This window comes from Notamacropus eugenii, chromosome 5 (assembly GCF_028372415.1).
Source record: "Notamacropus eugenii isolate mMacEug1 chromosome 5, mMacEug1.pri_v2, whole genome shotgun sequence".
Taxonomy (NCBI): Eukaryota; Metazoa; Chordata; class Mammalia; order Diprotodontia; family Macropodidae; genus Notamacropus; species Notamacropus eugenii.
In genome coordinates, this window is record NC_092876.1 from 291,730,430 (window position 1) to 291,749,533 (window position 19,104).

At 37.1% G+C, this 19,104-nt stretch overlaps 1 protein-coding gene across 3 annotated transcripts in view; it reads left to right on the forward strand.

Moving 5' to 3' along the window:
* The window catches only part of LRP1B (LDL receptor related protein 1B), a 2,222,640-nt gene that overhangs the window by 1,451,361 nt on the left and 752,175 nt on the right, over positions 1-19,104 (forward strand). For all 3 annotated transcript variants that reach the window (XM_072613193.1, XM_072613191.1, XM_072613192.1), the window contains one exon: positions 18,918-19,049. In XM_072613193.1, coding sequence (XP_072469294.1) covers positions 18,918-19,049 — 132 coding nt within the window. The remainder of the gene's footprint in view (positions 1-18,917; positions 19,050-19,104) is intronic.

Here is a 19,104-nt window from a genome sequence, read left to right on the forward strand (position 1 = left end):
GGAAAGATCTGCCCGTAAAGAAGCAAAATTCCATTAACAATAAGCAAAAATGCATTATCAATACAGAAACCTAGACATGTAACTCAAACAACATTCTATAGAAATGCATCCTAAATTAACTCCACATTTTGTGGTAGTGGTTTGGCTAAGGGAAAGGGAAGGAGAAGGAGAGAATTATAATAGAATAGGAAAGATACTATATCAATATATAGAAATCAATATATAGAAATATTGTTAAGCTTACTGACCCTTAGTCATCATGCCCACCTTAATTTTACATTGTATTCATTTTTTATTATCTCCATTATTTGTGCCAAGAGTTTGAAATATATTTTTTGACGTTTAAAAAGTTCCAGAGACATAGTTCCTGGGTAATTAATAATTTTTTAATAATGCTAGCCTTTTATTAACATAAATAGTCATTTGGTAGTTTCTCTCATGGACTAAAATTGAATTATGGCTGTGGGCTTACAATTTATATGTCCTTGGTAGAGTGAATGTTCCTGAAGGTGGCAATCAACTCTAATTGGTTAACAATTGATGAGAATGATTGCAATAACAGGTAGAACCATTCTAATGGACAACTGGGGGATATAATTTTATGTTATTTACTTTTAAATTGCCCAGTCACAAGCAACCTAATCAAAGAATCTGTCCCCACCCAAATGTTATTTAACTGGGCAAGAATTACCAAGATAAGGTGATCTAGGTGGGATAAATTTTTGACTGAAATCGGGCTTGCTTTGAACAAGAAAGTAATACAGAGGAAAAACATGGATCTCCTCTGTAATTGATTATTAATAATAATTTCTCTCAATTTGGTAGACAATGGAGCTCACTAAAACTTTTAAGTCATTTTTTAGTCTTTCTACTTACATGAAGTAGGAAGATTAAATAGTGAAATAAACAGGAATAACAGTTGTAGAAAAAAGACAATAAGCTTCTTTTAGATATTAAATTTAAGGTGCCAATAGGATTTCAAATTAGAAGCATAAAGATATTATGATCCTCTTATGTGACTGCTACAACATGTAGATTGTTGCCTATATTACTCAGCAAATACTTATATTTATTTTTGAAACATGAATTATAAGTTAGAAAGAGTGGAAGTGATATGTGAGGTCTTCCAGTATCAAAAATGATCAAAATAATTTGCCAATTTCCCAAAACCAAAAAATGAAAAGTGCAAATTTTTGGCTTTCTATTAGTTGTAGCCCACCAGTTTCCAAATTTTATGTAGTGACATTTACTTCACCCCTCCAAAAAAGTGGCCTCCATTTTCCATAAAATAATCAATACACATAATACAAATTTTACTCAAATAAAATGAGAAATAGATTATAATTTGCATTATGTAGTGCAAGACTTCTTAAACTTTTTCCATTAGTGACCCTTTTTCTCATTTCAGCAGCTTTCTTTAGCTATACATGGTCTGAGAGTATACACAGTGCAAATGCACATGCTTTGTGTTCAGAACCAAGGTTGAACATGGACAAGCATTGCCGGATACACGTCAGATTCATTAGAAATTCGATTTTTAATTTTTGGTCACTACACATTCAGAATCATTTTACTGCTGCCAAATTTTTCACAGCCCCATATGGGGTCACAGCCTATAGTTTAAGAAGCTCTGTACAGTGCACAAAAACTTAAACATATAATAAATTAATTGATGAATCATTTTTAATTTTATATTTATAACAAAATACTATCCATAATGTCATCAATTATATTGCTATTCATAATTTTTTTCAGTTATTGAGATCAGTATTTTGTCTTTATAACAACTACAACAGAAAACTACTTCACACAAATACAATGCTATGAATGGGAGAAAAATTTGCATAGCTCTATTTGATAAACCAAATACCTCTAATTCACACATAGAGTATAATAAAATATCAAGTCCAAATGCTTTTTTCATCATCACATCATTAAACAATATTAATAATTCTTATTCAGATTAAGACCAAATGTATCATTACTTGCCCATGGCAGTTGGTTCTTTCTCCATTCATACTTAGATACAAAGAACTTTAAAAGAGAATGAAAATTGTTTCCATAGACTAAGAAAGTGATTAAGCATGTCTTTACTTTCTCCTGTTTCATTTGTCATGTAGACTTCTTTTTAATTTTTTGCAAACTCATTATCTATAGCTCTAATTTCTACATAAATACAATTACTTTATAATTTTGGGACAGAGAATAAATTTGAAAATCAGAGATTGATGTATTTAGAATATTTTTAATATCCACCAAATATTGTTTTAGAAGGATATTTTTATTATAAAATTAATTTAATTATATTTATTGTGACTATTCATAAAAATGATACTTTCTCCTTTTTTACTTGCACATCCTTTAAAACATTTTGAACTGAGAAAATTAGTGCTTTTGCAAAGATGAAGTACTATATAGTCTTCACGGTGTAAGACAATTATGCAAAGAACGTTCCTTTTAATGGGTTGGGTCTTGATTTTATAAAGTTGATTACTCTTGTAACAACATGGAAAATTATATATGTGAAAGATGAATTGTATCCCAATTGCATGCTGAGCTATACTTTTTCATTAATGTTTGTGGACCTATATTTCATCTTGACGTCATTTGAGCTTCAGTTCAGAGTCCAATACAGTATCCCCACATTATATGTGAGACTCAAATGAAGTGATAAGAGAAAATATCTCCAATCTACCCCTTCATGGAGAAGGGAAGTCCACAGGTATTATACATTACACATGCTTTCAGACAGTTTTCAGTGTATGAATCATTTATAATGATCTCTCTCTCTCTCTCTCTCTCTCTCTCTCTCTCTCTCTCTCTCTCTCTCTCTCTCTCTCTCTGTCTCACACACACACACACACACACACACACACACACAAACTGTCTTATAGGATGGTTCTCAAGGAGGGTAGTTTGTAGGCTACCATGGTGATATAAGAAACAAAAAATATCAATAAAAACTTATTTAAAGTAAAGAAAGCTTATATAGGACAACATAAGAATCCTTTTAATTTTAAACCTTTATTTTTCAGTTAGTATACAAATAATATAACTTCTGAAATTATGTTTTCATATTTTATATAGTCATTCTTTTTCCTAAACAATTATTGCTTCATCTAAGATCAAAATGTAGACAGTAAAAAAAAAAAATGACTTTTATTTCTAGAAAACCTGCTTAAATCAAATTTCTATTAAATCAGCATTTTTGTAACTTTTTATGCCATAATTTGGGGGGAAAATCAATTCAAAGGTTGAACTGTACTATGTCAGTAGGAATCATAAAGCTATTAAGTCTAATATAATTAAACATTTTCTGTAGGTCTTGTAGAGAGATCTATGCCTCCATAATACCAAAACACACAAATAAATAGGATAGTCATAAAGATGTTTAGAGCAGATGTGTCAAAATATCTGATTTTTTTCATCATCAAGAATTCCATGTACCATGGATGTACACATTGGGGCTTTGATAGGCACCTAGGAGAGGGAGTTGGGCACATTGTCTTGATAGAAGTAGACCTCAGAGACTTTCCTTCACCCCCAGGCATCCGTCTAGATCCAAAGAGAGCAGTAGCAGAAAGTAAAATCTGCCCCTTTGCCTAAAACCCTTATTTTTGACATCTTCCTAGCCAAATAAGGTGTAAATCTCAGAATTTGATGCCTCTCCTCTTAACATCCAATCTGTGTCAACAAAGCTTAGAAGTTGTGACTTTTTAATATCCCTTAAATCTATTTCCTGCCCTAAATCCCCACTGCCAACACGCTGGCTCAGATACTCATTATTTCTTGCGCAAACTACTGCAGTCACATGACTGCCTCTCTGCTCTCCCTGCTTAGTCTATCCTTGATTCAATCCAAGTTACTCACATGTCAAATTTTCATCTTTAGGCTCTAATCATGTCGCCTCCTTGATCAAAAATATTTCTTTGTTCACTGTTATATACTAAATAAATTCTAAATTTTTTATCTCACTATTAGCCCACTAAAATTTCCAAGCACAAATCCCCTTTACTTACTTTTGGCTTTAGTCAGAATTATTTTTCCACAATATTCAAATAATTTTCCATCTATATGCTTTTATTCACACTGTTCTGTCCACTACATTTCCCATCTACCAGGTCCATGTATTCAATTCTTACTCTATATCAAGGCCCAATTCAAATATTATTCCCGTTCTTTCAGTTAGAAATGATGTCTTCCTTCTCTGGTTTTCCATAATACTTTGCACAATTCATTGCACTTTCATATTATACCTTACAGAGTAGTTATTCACATACATGTTTCATGAAGGCAGGGACCAGGTTTTTCTTTTTGCATCCCTCATGGCCATATGTAGAAAAACTTAAGAATATCTTACATGTTTTTAGAACATTATAATTTACAAAGTGCTTTATATGTCTTATCCCAGGAGAAAGGGTGTTGTCAGGCTTGTAGACATACAAGTCTAAAGCTGCCACCCTAGCAAGTTTTGTAGCCCTAGGAAGTTTCCTCTAAAACAAGGAGGGAAGTGATCAAGGAAAATTTTTCAGAACTATTTTGGATTTCCAGAAATCGGTAAGATTAGATAGATGGTATTTGGCAGTTAGAAGGTATAAAGCCAATCACAGGCAGCTTACCTGAGGACTGCAGCTGTGAATGATTTCAAGGGTCTAATCATACTATAATGAGCTCTGTATTTATTCAACAACAAACTAAGCATTGTTTAAAATAAGCATGACATTCATAGCAGCATCCTTAAGTAAAACAAATTCAATCAGTATATATCCTATCATTCATCATTTGGGGTGTAGGCTGTGTTCAGAGAGGACCAATTTTGGTGTGATGACTGCCAAGCCTTTTGCAGGACACTTTCCACCTTCAGTATCCACCTATTTCACCCAACTCTCACCTGTGGCTCCAAGCTTGTGCAGCAGCCATACCCGGTAAGCCATAAGCAGACCTGGCCAAACCAGGTTGAGGGTAACCAACGGGTCTCAAACCTATTGGGAAGTTAGGGTGGTGTCTACCCCAAGCATGTGGAGACTTCCCCTGGTAGAATGGGAGAATGAGAACAATTGGTTCAACGGCCATGAAGGCAGCTAAAACAGGTGATATGGAGCACTTAGAGCTTGGTTAGACACTGAAGACACCAAGGTCATCCACTGCATCCTGAGCCATCACCAGTTGTCTTGACTCTGTCCCGTCACTGGACAACGATGACTCCGGGGGAGAGAGTGAGGCTGACAACTTCATGCAACTCTGCCTCACTTAAATCCAATTTGCGCATGAATCAAAAGGCATCACCCATACCGTTTTACTATTATGCCTCAAAGTACTATGGAGACAGGCAAGAAATGAAGCAGTAGGTGTGGATACACTGGGAGCTGTAGACACCACCCTGCACACAGGCGGCCCAGGCCATGGGGTCATTTCTCACTGGAAGCAGCAGTGGGACTCAGCAGTCCCCTGGCTTTCTGAGCAGCCTTTTAAGGATCACACTGCTCACTTCTTGGTGTGAGGAAGGGAGCTAGAAAAGGTGCCTTAAAAATTGTCTGCTTACCCAACCCTGGCCTAATTACTGTAGCAGGCAGGGAATCCCACTCTGTGGTCCAAACACAAAGAAATGTACAAAATGCACAAAAACATCTGCAAAGGTGATTCCACTCACTATCAGCACTGCACCATCATGTGCACACTTATAGATAACACAAAATCCAGTAGACCTGAAAGACAAACTGCTCTTGTTGCAAGAGAACTCAACAGGTATCACATTCAAATAGCAGCCCTGAGTGAAACAAGGCTGGCAAATGAAGGTCAACTTACTGAAGTCGGAGGTAGATACACATTTTTCTGGAGTGCCATGAAGCTGACATACGTTTTGCAATCAAACTAATCTAGTCAGCAAGCTGGTGTGCCTGCCAAAAGGAGTGAATGACAGGCTCATGACAATGTGATTGCCACTTGCAGGAAAACACGATGCCACAATCATCAGTGCCTATGCTCCCACCATGAAGAACCCTAATGAGGTCAAAGAAAAATTTTATGAAGACCTAGAGATCTTCATCATCAATGTACCAAAAGAGGATAAGCTTATAATTCTAGGTGACTTAATGCTAGAGTAGGCTCAGACTACCAGACTTGGCAGGGAGTCTTGGGAGGAATGGAGTTGGAAACAGCAAGAGCAATGGTCATTTGCTACTGCAGACTTGTGCATCACATGACCTTCTCATCACCAACACTGTTTTCCATTTACTCAAATGCAATAAAACTTCATGGATATACCCCTGCAGCAAGCATTGGTATCTAATAAACTATGTGACTGTAAGAAGAAAAGACAGATAGGATGTGAAAGTGACAAAGGCAATGTGTGGTGCAAAGTGCTGGACTGATCATAGACTTATCTTTTCCAAGCTAAATATTCACATTCATCAAAAGTGCCACCTCCAAGGAAAAATGACTGCCAGAAGAATAAATGTCAATAAATGAGAGCTCTTCTCTGAGTGTGAATAGTGTAAACACAGTTGGCAACAGTGGAACAGAAAAGGAGTGGGTAGCTCAGAGACTTGGTGTACAGCATTGCATTTGCTCATCTGGGTCACAACACTCCCAAACACCAACTGGTTTGATGAAAGTGATGGAGAAATCCAGAAACTGTTAAACAAAAACGAGACCTCCACAGGACATACCAGTAGGACAGTTCATTCACCCCTAAGAAGGCAGCATTTAATTCCATCAAAAGTAAAGTACAAACAAAGCTTAGAGAGATGCAGGATTCCTGGCTCAGTAAGAAGGTGGATGAAATTCAGTTTTATGTAATAATCCAAAGCGCTTTTATGATTCCCTGAAAGCTATTTATGGAGAAAAACCTATGGTGCATCTCAACTGTTCATTGCTGATGGAGCCACATTGATTAGTGATAAGGACATGATCTTAGAGAGATAGGCTGAACACTTCCATAGTTTTCTCAACAGACCACCATCAATCAATGCTGAGACCACTGATTGTTTACCTCAGTTTGAAGTCAATCCCTCCTTAGTTGAACTTCCAATTGAAGAAGAGATTTTGAGGGTCATTAGGCTTCTTTCATGTGGCAAAGCACCTGATGCTGATTCTATTTCAGCTGATATTTACAAAGTAGGGGGACCATTGGTCTTACAAAAGCTGACTGAAATTTTCCAGGTTATACAGCAAGAGGAAGTTATCCCCCAGGAGTTCAAGGATGCCTCCATTGTTCATCTCTATAAGGGTAAAGGGAATAGATTCGCTCTCTCTCTTAGTCATTGCAGAGAAGATTCTTCCCAGAGTGCTCCTTAACAGGATGTTCCTTCACCAGGAAGATGGTCATATACCTATGAGTCAGTGTGGCTTCAGAAAGGGCTGAGGAATAGTCAATATGGTGTTTGCTGCCCAACAACTCCAAGAAAAACGCCAGGAGCAAAACAGAGGTCTGTACACAATGTTTGTAGATCTGACCAAGGACTTTGATACTGTTAGTCATGAGGCTTATGGAAAATTGTGTCAAAATTTGACTGCCAAGAGAAGTTCATCAGTACTGTATATCAGTTTCATGATGGTATGTTTGCCCAGGTTCTAGACAGTGGGCAATGCTCTCATGCCTTCCCAGTCACCAATGGAGTGAAACAGAGTTGTGTGATTTCTGTCATGCTTTTTAGCATGATATTTTCAGCCATGTTGTCAAATGCTTTCAATGAGGATGAATATGGATAACATCAAGGTCAACTACCATACTGATGATAAGTTCTTCAATTGGAAAAGGCTACAAGTCAAGACCAAAGTGGGTGGAGTGTTGGTGCATGATTTTCTGTTTGAAGATAATTGTGCACTCCATGTAGCCTTGTTGTCAAATGCTTTCAATGAGGATGAATATGGATAACATCAAGGTCAACTACCATACTGATGATAAGTTCTTCAATTGGAAAAGGCTACAAGTCAAGACCAAAGTGGGTGGAGTGTTGGTGCATGATTTTCTGTTTGAAGATAATTGTGCACTCCATGTAGCCTCTGAAACTGAGATGCCACAAAATATGGATCAATTCTCTGCTCCCTGTGCTAATTTTGGTCTAATAATTAACACCAAGAAAACACAGGTGCTCCATCAGCCACCACCACACCATCCATACATGGAACCATCAGTTACAACAAATGAAGAAGTTTTGAATGCTGTGGATAAGTTCACTTACTATGGTAGTGTACTTTCCAGGGATGTACACATTGACAATGAGAGTGACACATGCATTGCCAGGGCTAGATCAGTGTTTGGGAGGCTCCGAAGAAAAGTTTGGGAGAGAAGAGGTATTAGACTGACTACAAAACTGAAGATCTATGGAGCCATTGTGCTGACTTCATTGTTGTATGCCTGCAAAATATGAACATTCTACCAGTGCCATGCCAGGAATTTGCTTCCATTTGAACTACCTTAGGAAGATTCTGAAGATCACCTGGAAGGATAAGGTACCAGTCACTGGGGTCCTTGCTTGAACTAAACTGCCAAGCATTCAAACTATGCTTCAGAGAGTGCAACTCTGATGGGCTGGCTATGTTGTTCAAATGCAAAATGTACACTTTCCAAAACAGCTATTTTGTGGAGAACTCACATGGGGCAAGTGATCACATGGTGGTCAGAAGAAGTGATACAAGGACACTCAAGGTCTCTCTCAAGAATTTTGGATTTGATTGTGCGACTTGGGAGACATTGGCACAGGACTACTCCGCATAGTGTGCCCACCTCAGAAAAGGTGCTGTACTCTATGAACAAAGCAGAATTGAAATAGCACAAAGTTATTGTAGGATGTGCAAATTTGGAGTAACCACCCCAAATGTTCACATGGACTCTCTGTGCCCAACTTGTGGTAGAGCATTTTGAACTTGTATTGGTCTGATCAGCTACAATTGTACACATTGAAGCTTCACTTTATCGTGGTGATGTAATTTGGTCCTCTTCCAGAATGAAGGACAACAACCATCTTATCATTCAATCAATATCAAGCATCCAAGTAACAGTGGCAATGTCCTTTAGTAAAACATATCATTCAATCAATATCAAGTATCCAAGTAAAGTCCTTTTTCAAAGTACCACACCATCCATCTTCAGGTTACTATAAGAAGAATCTTCTTAAATGAATATCAAGTATCCAACCAAAGTCCTCTTTCATTTTATTTATTTATTTTTTAATGTTCTACAATCACTACCAAAAAACTTAGATTTTTACCCCCCCCATCTACTCCCACCCTCCTTCCTCCCCAAGACACCATACAATTCTATATAGGATCTACATATACTTTCCTATTGAATACATTTTCACTATAGTCATGCTGTGTAGACAAACTAAAATAAATGGAAGAAATCATATAACAAATCAAAACATAATACACACACACATATACAAACATTTTCTGCCACATTCTGCAAATGAATTCCATAATTCTTTCTCTGAGTGAAGACATTTTGTCTTGAAAAATGCCAGGCCTAGAGGCCTGTGTGGGCTACCCGAGTCTTCTTACCTCACCTCTGAGGTCTTCGGTTGGCCAAAACCGGATGCTCATATGAGAGAAAGGACGTTCCAGAGTCGAACAAGCATTGAGCTTTATTTCAGGGTCTCAGTTACAAGTGCAGGGGGGTCTTCCTTAGGAGGAAGAGGGGGAGATTTCCTAAGGAGGCTAAGATCTTAAGGGATTGGAAGTAGAAGTACAAGCGGGGAGAGAGGGGGAGGGGAGAGAGGAAAGAAGAGAAGCGGAGCCTACTGTCCTCTTGGCTCCTCATGTGCTAAGAGAGCTTTCAGGCTTCCTCAATTCTACTTAACCTTCAGCCGCATAGTTTGCATCTGAATACCATGCTGTTAGGTAACTAGGTGTGCCCAGATCCGGAACAATCTCGAGGGCGGGGAGATCTCTCTCCCATCACGTTTCTCACGGGAAGAGGCGGAATTACTGGAGATAGCTCGGTTCACCTCGATCCCCTTCCGTTTCCTGGGGGGGTCTCGTGAGAGCTCTAAGATTTAGAAGCTCCCACCTTTACCCGCCCGAGACTGTCCACACGGAATTGAGCTTCCAATCCCAACAGAAAAACCATTGGGAATTATTTTTATTTTTAAGTTCTTGTGTTATTATGAAGTTCCAAGTCTACCAGAAAAAACTCTTGTACACTGTGGTCGTTGCTGTGCACAAAGTTCTCCTGGTTCTGCTCCTTTCGCTCAGCATCAGATCATATAAGTCCTTCCAGGTCTCTCTGAAGTCATCTTGTTCATCATTTCTTATGGTGCAATAGTACTCCATTACATTCATATACCACAACTTATTCAGCCATTCCCCAATTGATGGGCATCCCATTGATTTCCAGTTTTTGGCAACTACAAAGAGTGCTGCTATAAATATTTTTGTACGTGTGGGACCCTTTTCCATTTTTATGATCTCTTGGAGATATAGTCCTAGTCGCTATATTGCTGGGTCAAAGGGTATGCACATTTTTGTAGCCCTTTGGGCATAGTTCCAAACTGCTCTCCAGAATGGTTGGATGTGCTCACAGCTCCACCAACAATGAATTAGTATTCCAACTCTCCCACATCCTCTCCAACACTTATCATTTTCCTATTGTCATGTTTGCCAATCTTATAGGTGTGATGTGGTATCTCAGAGTCGTTTTAATTTGCATCTCTGTCATCAAAAGAGATTTAGAGCATTTTTTCATATGATTATAGATATTTTTAATTTCTTCCTCTGAAAGTTGCCTATTCCTATCCTTTGACCATTTATCAATTGGGGAATGACATGTATTGTTGTACATTTGACTGAGTTCTCTATATATTCCAGAAAAGAGACCTTTATCTCTGAGATTAGCTGTAAAAATTCTTTCCCAATTTACTACATGCCTCCAAATTTTGGTTGCATTGGGTTTGGTTGTGCAAAAACTTTTCAGTTTAATGTAATCAAAGTTATCCATCTTGCATTTCATAATGCTTTCTATCTCTTCTTTAGTAAAAAAAATTCTTCCCTTCTCCATAAATCTGATAAATACACTATTCCTTGCTCCTCCAGTTTGTCCACGGTATCAATCTTTATACCTAGATCGTGTACCCATTTGAACTTTATTCTTGCGTATGGTGTCAGGCATGGGTCTATGCCTAGTTTCTGCCACACTGTTATCCAGTTTTCTCAGCAATTTTTGATGAACAGTGAGTTCTTATCCCAGAAGCTAGGGTCCTTGGGTTTATCAAACAGGAGGTTGCTATAGTCCTCTTTCATTTTAAGCAGGTGGTTGGCCTCCAAGTCCCAGGGCTCCTCCTCTGTGCACTGACCACTCCAGACTCTCACCTGGATTCACACATGGGCAGGTCTCTGTTGGATTCACACTTACGCAGCTCTCTGTTCCTGCCCCATATCTCAGCTCATGGGGACTGCTCCACTCCTTAGCTTTTGACTCTGAGAAAACAAAGTTCAGCAGGGCAACAACAATACCAACACACACCACCAGCACCATTATCACAATTCTCTCATAAAGATCAACAGACAGTACTTCTGTCTGAGAAATCAATACAGATCAACAGACAGGGCTTTCTCCTGGCTCTCAAAGGTCTTCCTCTTCACTACCACAGGTCTTCCTCTCTGCTGTCAGAGATCTTCCACTATCAGAGGTTTTCCTCTCAGCTCTCTTCTCAGTGCTGACTCACCCCTTCAGTGCTGGCTCTCTTCAGTCTGCCTCTCTCAGCTCTGGCTCTCTTTATGTAGAGTTCTAGTCATCATCAGATTGGCTAGAGCCCACTTGTATCTGATTGGTTACAGCCCATTTGCACATGTGTGATTAAAACTCTCTCTACTATACACACACACACACACACACACACACACACACACACACATATACACACTGTTTCTAGTTAAAGACTCTTGATTAATCAAAGGTAAGATTCAATCAGAGGCACCTGATTGTCTAAAACAAGAATAATAAAAGATCCTACTTTATTTGTCATTACAGAAGTAGCATTAGAGATTGGTATTGGAATAGAATGAGTACTGAAGAGTTGTGGTAATTCAAAGGAAGGAGCACTGCACTAATGGGGATGGAGATGTAGAAGGAGAGACACAGGGGAGGCTGAAAGACGTGGCAATTCCTGTAATGCTTGTCTTGGGTCTCCTTCCAGGTTGTCATCATGCTATGAACTGTCCTATGAGTGTCTGTGTCATAGTTCATTTTACTATTCTAGAACCCATTTCTCTACCCTACCTCCAGAAAACATATCAGTTCAAGAGCAAGTACTGCCAGTAGCATTGAGTTCAGATACAGTTTAGAACTTTTATTTGAATTGTACTAGTTAATCTTGCTTCCCCTCCCCAACCTGAGCACAGACTTTCCCATTGTTGGCAACTCCAGCACCTGTCATTTGTAATTATAATACTATCTAATTTTTTTTCTCATGATAATCCTGTGAAGTAGATAGTTCAACAATTATTGTTCCCATTTTACAGATAAGGAAAAAAATTGTCAAAGTCATGAAGTAACTTGCCTAATATCAACCAACTATTTTAAGTGGTAGATTGGTATCAAAGATCTGAATCTATATCTGCACAAAGGGGTCTAACCTCATGGAAGGTGCATGAACAGGAGCCAACTGCATCTCTGTTACTCATTATCCACTTCTAGGCCATAGATCCAGGTTGGGCTAACAAAGGGTCCTGCATCTAAAGGTGGAGTCTAAGGATGAGGAGCGATGTTAGTTACTAGTATGTGTACTAAGCATGGCGAAAGTTCAGAAGCAAACAGGAGCTTGCTGCTCTGACCCCCAGGAGCAGAATAGTGACTCCGTTCCAACTCCCGGTCTAGTCTGAAACCTACAGTGGAATAACTAATGCAGGGATCCCACACAAAAGGGGAGACTGCAGTTCTGACACTTTGAACCTGCAGAACTTTATAGCTAGCTAATAGTTGCTGAATCCAGTACCACTCTACTGGAACCACTTGACACTCTCAAGGTTTTTCTCAAGAACTTAAGAGTTTGACTGTGCAACATGGGAGACACTGGCACAGGACTGCTCAGCATGACATGCCCACATCAGAAAGTGTGCTGTGCTCTTTGTGCAAAGCAGAATCGAGACAGCACAAAGTAAACACAGGATGCTTAAATTTGGGATATCTACCCCAAATATTCTCATAGACTATCTATGCCTAACCTGTGGTAGAGCATTCTGAGCTCATATTGGTCTGGTCAGCCACAATCAGACACAGTGAAATTTCACTTTATCATAATGATGTCATTTTGACCCTCTTCAAGGACAAAGGACAATAACCAGTCAACCAACTCGAACCACCTAAAAGGGGCAAAACTATGGTTTCTCAGACCCAAACCCATATCAGGAACTTGCATAGCTCAGGTCAGGAAGACTGTAAGCAGATTTTACCCTGGATTAGGTCACTTAGGGAGGACTGAAAACTTGCACGTACCTAGCCTGAGCTGTCTCTGAGATCCTCTAACAAGACAACGGTCAAAACACACCCAAAGCAGCAGAAAGACCCAAGAGGAGGTAAGCATAATCCAAACATCCCTACCAGAAGTGTGTAGAGCCTGGTTTTAACATAAACTGCAAAGTCAGGAAGTAGGCTGGAAGAAAACCAATGAATCACACTATAAAAAGTTGTTATGGTGACAAAGAAGTATAAGATGGGAATTCAGAAGAAGATAATGATTTCAAAACATCTACAAGCAAAAACTCAAAGAGAAACACAGCTTGGGTACAAATTCAACTAGAATTCCTGGAAGAGAAGAGTTTTGTTCGTGCTTTAGAAATTTAAATTTTTTAAATAAAATGAGATGACCATACTAGAGGGGAAAAATAGAAAAGAAATGAGAGCTAAAGAAATTGAAAAGGGAATTAATGACTTGGCTTAAGGCAGAAGTGAGAAACCTAGAGCCTCAAGGCCACATGTGTCCTTCTAGGTCCTTGGGTGCAGTCTTTTGACTGAGTCCATGTTTTACAGAACACATCCTTTTATTAAGGGGATTTGTTCTGTGAAGTCTGGAGTCAGTCAAAGGGCTGCACTAGAGGACCTGGAGGGCCACATGTGGCCTCAAGGCTGCAGGTTCCCCATCCTTTGTAAGAGGTACAAAAATGTCACCAGCCAAGATTATGATTTCATGAGACAGGAAATATTCAAAGTAAAAAGATTGAAAAAATGGAAGGTGGAATGTACATCATAGCAAAAAAACAACTGTCTCAAAAACTACTAAGGAGAGATAAATACAAGAAACATTGAACCACCTAAAAGTCATGATCAAAAAAGGGAAAAAAAAGAACCTAAACATAAAATTCCAAGAAATTTTAAAGAAAAACTGCTCAAAAGTCTTAGAACCAGAGAATATAGTGAAAATAGAAAAACAAAAACCCTGAAGGAAACCTCCTAATTAAAACTCCTATGAATATTATAGCCAAAATTCAATGCTTCAAACATTGTAAACAGTCAGAAAGAAAGAATCTAATACTGAGCAGCCATAGTCAGGATCACGAAAGATTTACTAGCTACCAATATAAAGGAGTAGAGCCCTTGCAATATGAAATTCCATAAGGCAAATGATATAAATTTACAATTAAAAACAAATTATTTAGCAAAACTGAGTACAATGCCATATGGGTAGAGTGAAGTGAAGAAAGAAATGCAATGAAATAAGCATTCCTGAAGAAAACACTAGAGTTACATAGAAACTCTCAAACACAGGACTCAAAAGAAATTAAGTTAAACATAAACAAATAATGATAAGGAACTAAAGAAGTATGAACTTTCTAATTCTGATATGAAAGGATGATACATATATCTTCTCAAAACCCTATTATCAGGGTTCATAGAGGAAATCCAAATAGAAAGACTTGAAATAGTTCTGTTCCATGTTGTGATCTTAAGAGAATAAAAAGAAATATCCTTTAGAATATTTTTTAAAATTTTCTTTTTATTATGAATTTGACCAACATGAATATTTCAATATGCAAAGAACAGGCAGCTCAAAGGCACCAGTGCATTTATCACTTATCATTTATCACTTAACAGATACTTATTAAGGAGTTCTGCTATGCCAAGCCCATGCTGTTCACTGACAGAGACATTCATGAATGCATGATAAAGCACTTAGTAAGTGCTTGCTTACTATATACCATGAACCATGCTCAGTGCTAGAGATGCAAATAGGGAAAAAAAGTAGTCTCTGCTCTCCATGACTAATTTGAGTGTTCTTCAATTTAAATTGAGGAGATAATACACATGATTAGAGTTCAACTATAAGACATAAAGAAAGGTATAGAAGTCCTAAGCATTACTAGCTCTCTAGCACCCAGGGAAACACTTAACTGCTCTCTGCCTCAATTTACTTATCTGCAAAATGAAGATAATAATAGCACCTACCTCACAGGGTTATTGTGAGAACCAAATGAGATAACACATGAAAAATGCTTTATACACCTTAAAGCACTAAAAATAAATGCCAGCTATTTTTATATTCACCATGAAACTTTCCGTTGTTCTTTACCTTAATTTTTCTTCTGAGAAACCAAAAGATAAAGAAATAGCAGCTAAAGAAAAAATGCCTCATAGGATTTCTTTAGAGAGGTTAATAAAGAACTTGATGGGGCAGATTCACTATACATACATACACACAGATAGATGATATATATATGTGTAGGTATTTGTTTTTGTATGTATATGTATGTATGTATTGTGTGTGTATATATGTATACATACATACATATATTGCAGGGGCATTTTTTCCTCTTATTAAGCAAACAATGAAAATAATTGCCTTTTTTACACCACCTTCTGTTACAAAGGACATTCACACTCCCTTTATTAAAGAGTTAAATTCTATGAAGAAATTAACAAGACCCTCAAAACTAAGTTAACAGATAATTCAAACTGAAGTGTATATGGAGTACGGAAAGTGTAAAGATGGAAACAAAGAACAACATAAATATAGAAAATGATGATTTTAGACTGAGAAATTAAAAGGGGAGGAGGATGGTCAAAGCTTTTAAATTGCACAGGAGTCTTCACTATGTACATCATGAATTATATTTCAAGGAGAAGATAGGAAGGTGCTGTGTATGATGAGTACTATATACTCTTTACCATAATAAATAAATCATTTATATTGATATTTTCTTTTGATGAGGCATCAATAAATTTCCAAAGTGACAATTTGTCCCTAACACCAGTTCCAACAATGTATGCAATCAAATGAGCATATCTGGTTATAGCTGTTGCTTCAGTCACTTGCAACGCAAATTTGGAAGATGTAGTCTGCCATTTAACTGGTAACACAGATCTTCAAACATAAAAGCAAATGACCTTTTCACCTTATCATCTGAAACTGTGTGTGGTACAGGGGAAAAGCCACCAAATCTAAGATCAAAGGACCTGAATTCCCATTGCATTGTGTCACTTTCTGTGACACTGTGAGTAAAACACTTAATCTCCTGAGAATTCGTTCTCCTCATCTGCAAAATTAGGAAGTTGAACTAGATTGGTGGTGTCAGACTCAAATAGAAAGGGATCCCTACTGCCCTTAGGTAATTAACATTATATTGTATTGTATTTTTATTTATTTTGGTCAACATTTCTCAATTGTATTTTAATCTGGTATTGTCACACGGAATGTTGCTAGTTCTTGATACTTCTGTACTGTACCAAGTTGTCTTTCAACCACACAAAAAAAAGGGCACAAAAGTGAAACGATAAATGTTAGTTCAATTAAATTGCGAAAAGTAAAGCATACAGAGCTAAAGCATCTTCTTTACTTTTTTCTGTTTGCTAATTTATTTGGCCCTTCTTTATTAAAGACTAAGGAATTGGGGTGAGATTTTCATGCATTTTTATGTTTACTTTTCTTAACTGTTAAGCTTATTTATATACATATACACATAAGAACACATTGAACTCCTTAAAGTGAATATCTTTTATGTTTGCATTGCATACTCCCATGCAAACCCATTATTTGAACTTATTTTCAACTATTTTTTCCTTTGATTTTTAATTATTTGTCAAGAGGAACATCATGTCCCCATTTTCCCTTTTTGACTGTGCCAAATAAATTTGTAAAATGTTTTATTCCCCTTGAATTGATTTCCTTAGGAGAATGAGTTGTTTCTAATTCTTTCGATTTCCTTTGGCTTTTTCATCAAAGACATAAATGCAACTTTACTTTATATTTCCCATGTGAAAATGCATAACTAATTATTCATTGCTGTCATCTATTATCTGGGGAAAATAGTATTAGAGTTTATTTTAAGATCCTTTATGCTTTGGGCCCTCTCAAGAAAAAAAAATTACTTTATGCCATTAGTTTAAAAAATATTCTAGGACTTAAGACCCTGGCTGCTCAGAAAAACCGAAATGTTTTCTCAAGTGGAGATATTGAGTGGAATTTTACTCTTTGTATAAATCTCAGATCTACATCGTGAATGAATAAGGTTAAAGAAACATTTTAAACTTCTCATTTGGGCAATAAAGTTTCTGAAGAGTGTGGCTATCTTTGAAGATCCTCAACTTCAAAAAGACAGCATGAAACTTGGAGTGTCAAAAATGTATAATATTAAATTTTTCCTCTAGCTAAGCTACACATGAGAACCTCTATATGTTCTCTGTAGTTAATGTTTCATCGTTTCCCATATTTTGTTATGAACATCTACAAAATTATCTGGACAACATAAAGACTTGAATCTTAAATACAAAATCATGGTAAAGTTTTCAAAAGCCAAACATCATGTTGAATATTGCCAGCTATTACTTTTAATTCTTTCTTTGAAGAATCATTTGTATGTTTGGTTATCTGTCACTATGATCTGTAGTTTATTTTTAAATAGGACCTGGCTATTAACACAAAACTTATCAACCTATTGCAAGTGGTAGTCACTTTTCTCTTTTCTGACTACTGTAATGTATGCATCCCACAATCTAAGAAAAGGCGAAGGTGCACTAAGAACTCTTTATACAATAACAGCTACCACCATAAATCCAGTAATTTCTGATTTAATTCTTATTCTCAAAAAAGAAAACAACTCTAAAGAAAACTAGATTTCAAAAATAACATCATGATGGAAAGTATTTGCTTTTCTCTGGAAGATGTGATTAGAATTCAAAATAGTGTGAAGAATCAGTATGAATAGTCATGCTTTCAAGGAATGAAATATAGTACGATGAATTTTCTGTAATACAACTCACCACAGCACTGGGATCAGATCATCTCATATAGAGAAGATTGACATATGAGTGACAATAAAAAATATATTTCTTTTCTAAGTTCATTTAAATTAAAAAAAATTGTATAGTATACCTGAGAAGAGACTACCCCAATGTTTGAGAAACAAGTTTCTGAATGTCAAGGTTTTTGATACTAGATTGGATTACTTAGGGAATATAAATATATGTGCTGCTTTTTTCAGAAACTTTTAAAACATGGATCCTTGTCAGGGTTGGTTTGTTGGCATGTATCTGTCACACTGGAAGAGACTAGTCGGTTTGAAAAACCCTTGCCACCATTCAAATTCTTAATGTCTAGATCACATTATACTTAAGGTAATTGCATTCTAAGTTCAGTAATTATGCTTCTCTGGAATTCCTCCTGTTTTCCAAATTGAATAAATAATCCTTTTAAAAAGACTCATGGAATACTTAGTGTTTCTAGGGCACTGTGACATTTGCCATTTATCTCAGTAGCAGCAGAAAGAGTTGGCCCAGTGTGTTAGATCTTTGGTAAGGCAAAATGTTTTTATTAATATGATCACTGTGTATGATTTTCTATTATTGTCCTATTAATCACCCTCCTAATGGGAGCTATAGAGTGAAATTCACTTTGAATCATTAAGCGAATAACCCCTGTCAACCTCGGAGGTGGTCTAATATATTGTTTCCTCTTTACTGTTAATATTTCACTGTGTAATTTCAGCTCCCAATCCGTGTGCAGCTAACGATGGCAAAGGCCCATGCTCACATATGTGTCTGATCAATCATAATAGGAGTGCCGCTTGTGCCTGCCCCCATCTGATGAAATTGTCCCCAGATAAGAAGACATGCTATGGTAAGGTTCTTCAAGTGTTTACCAGAAATCCAAATTAAATTGGTCTAGATTGTAT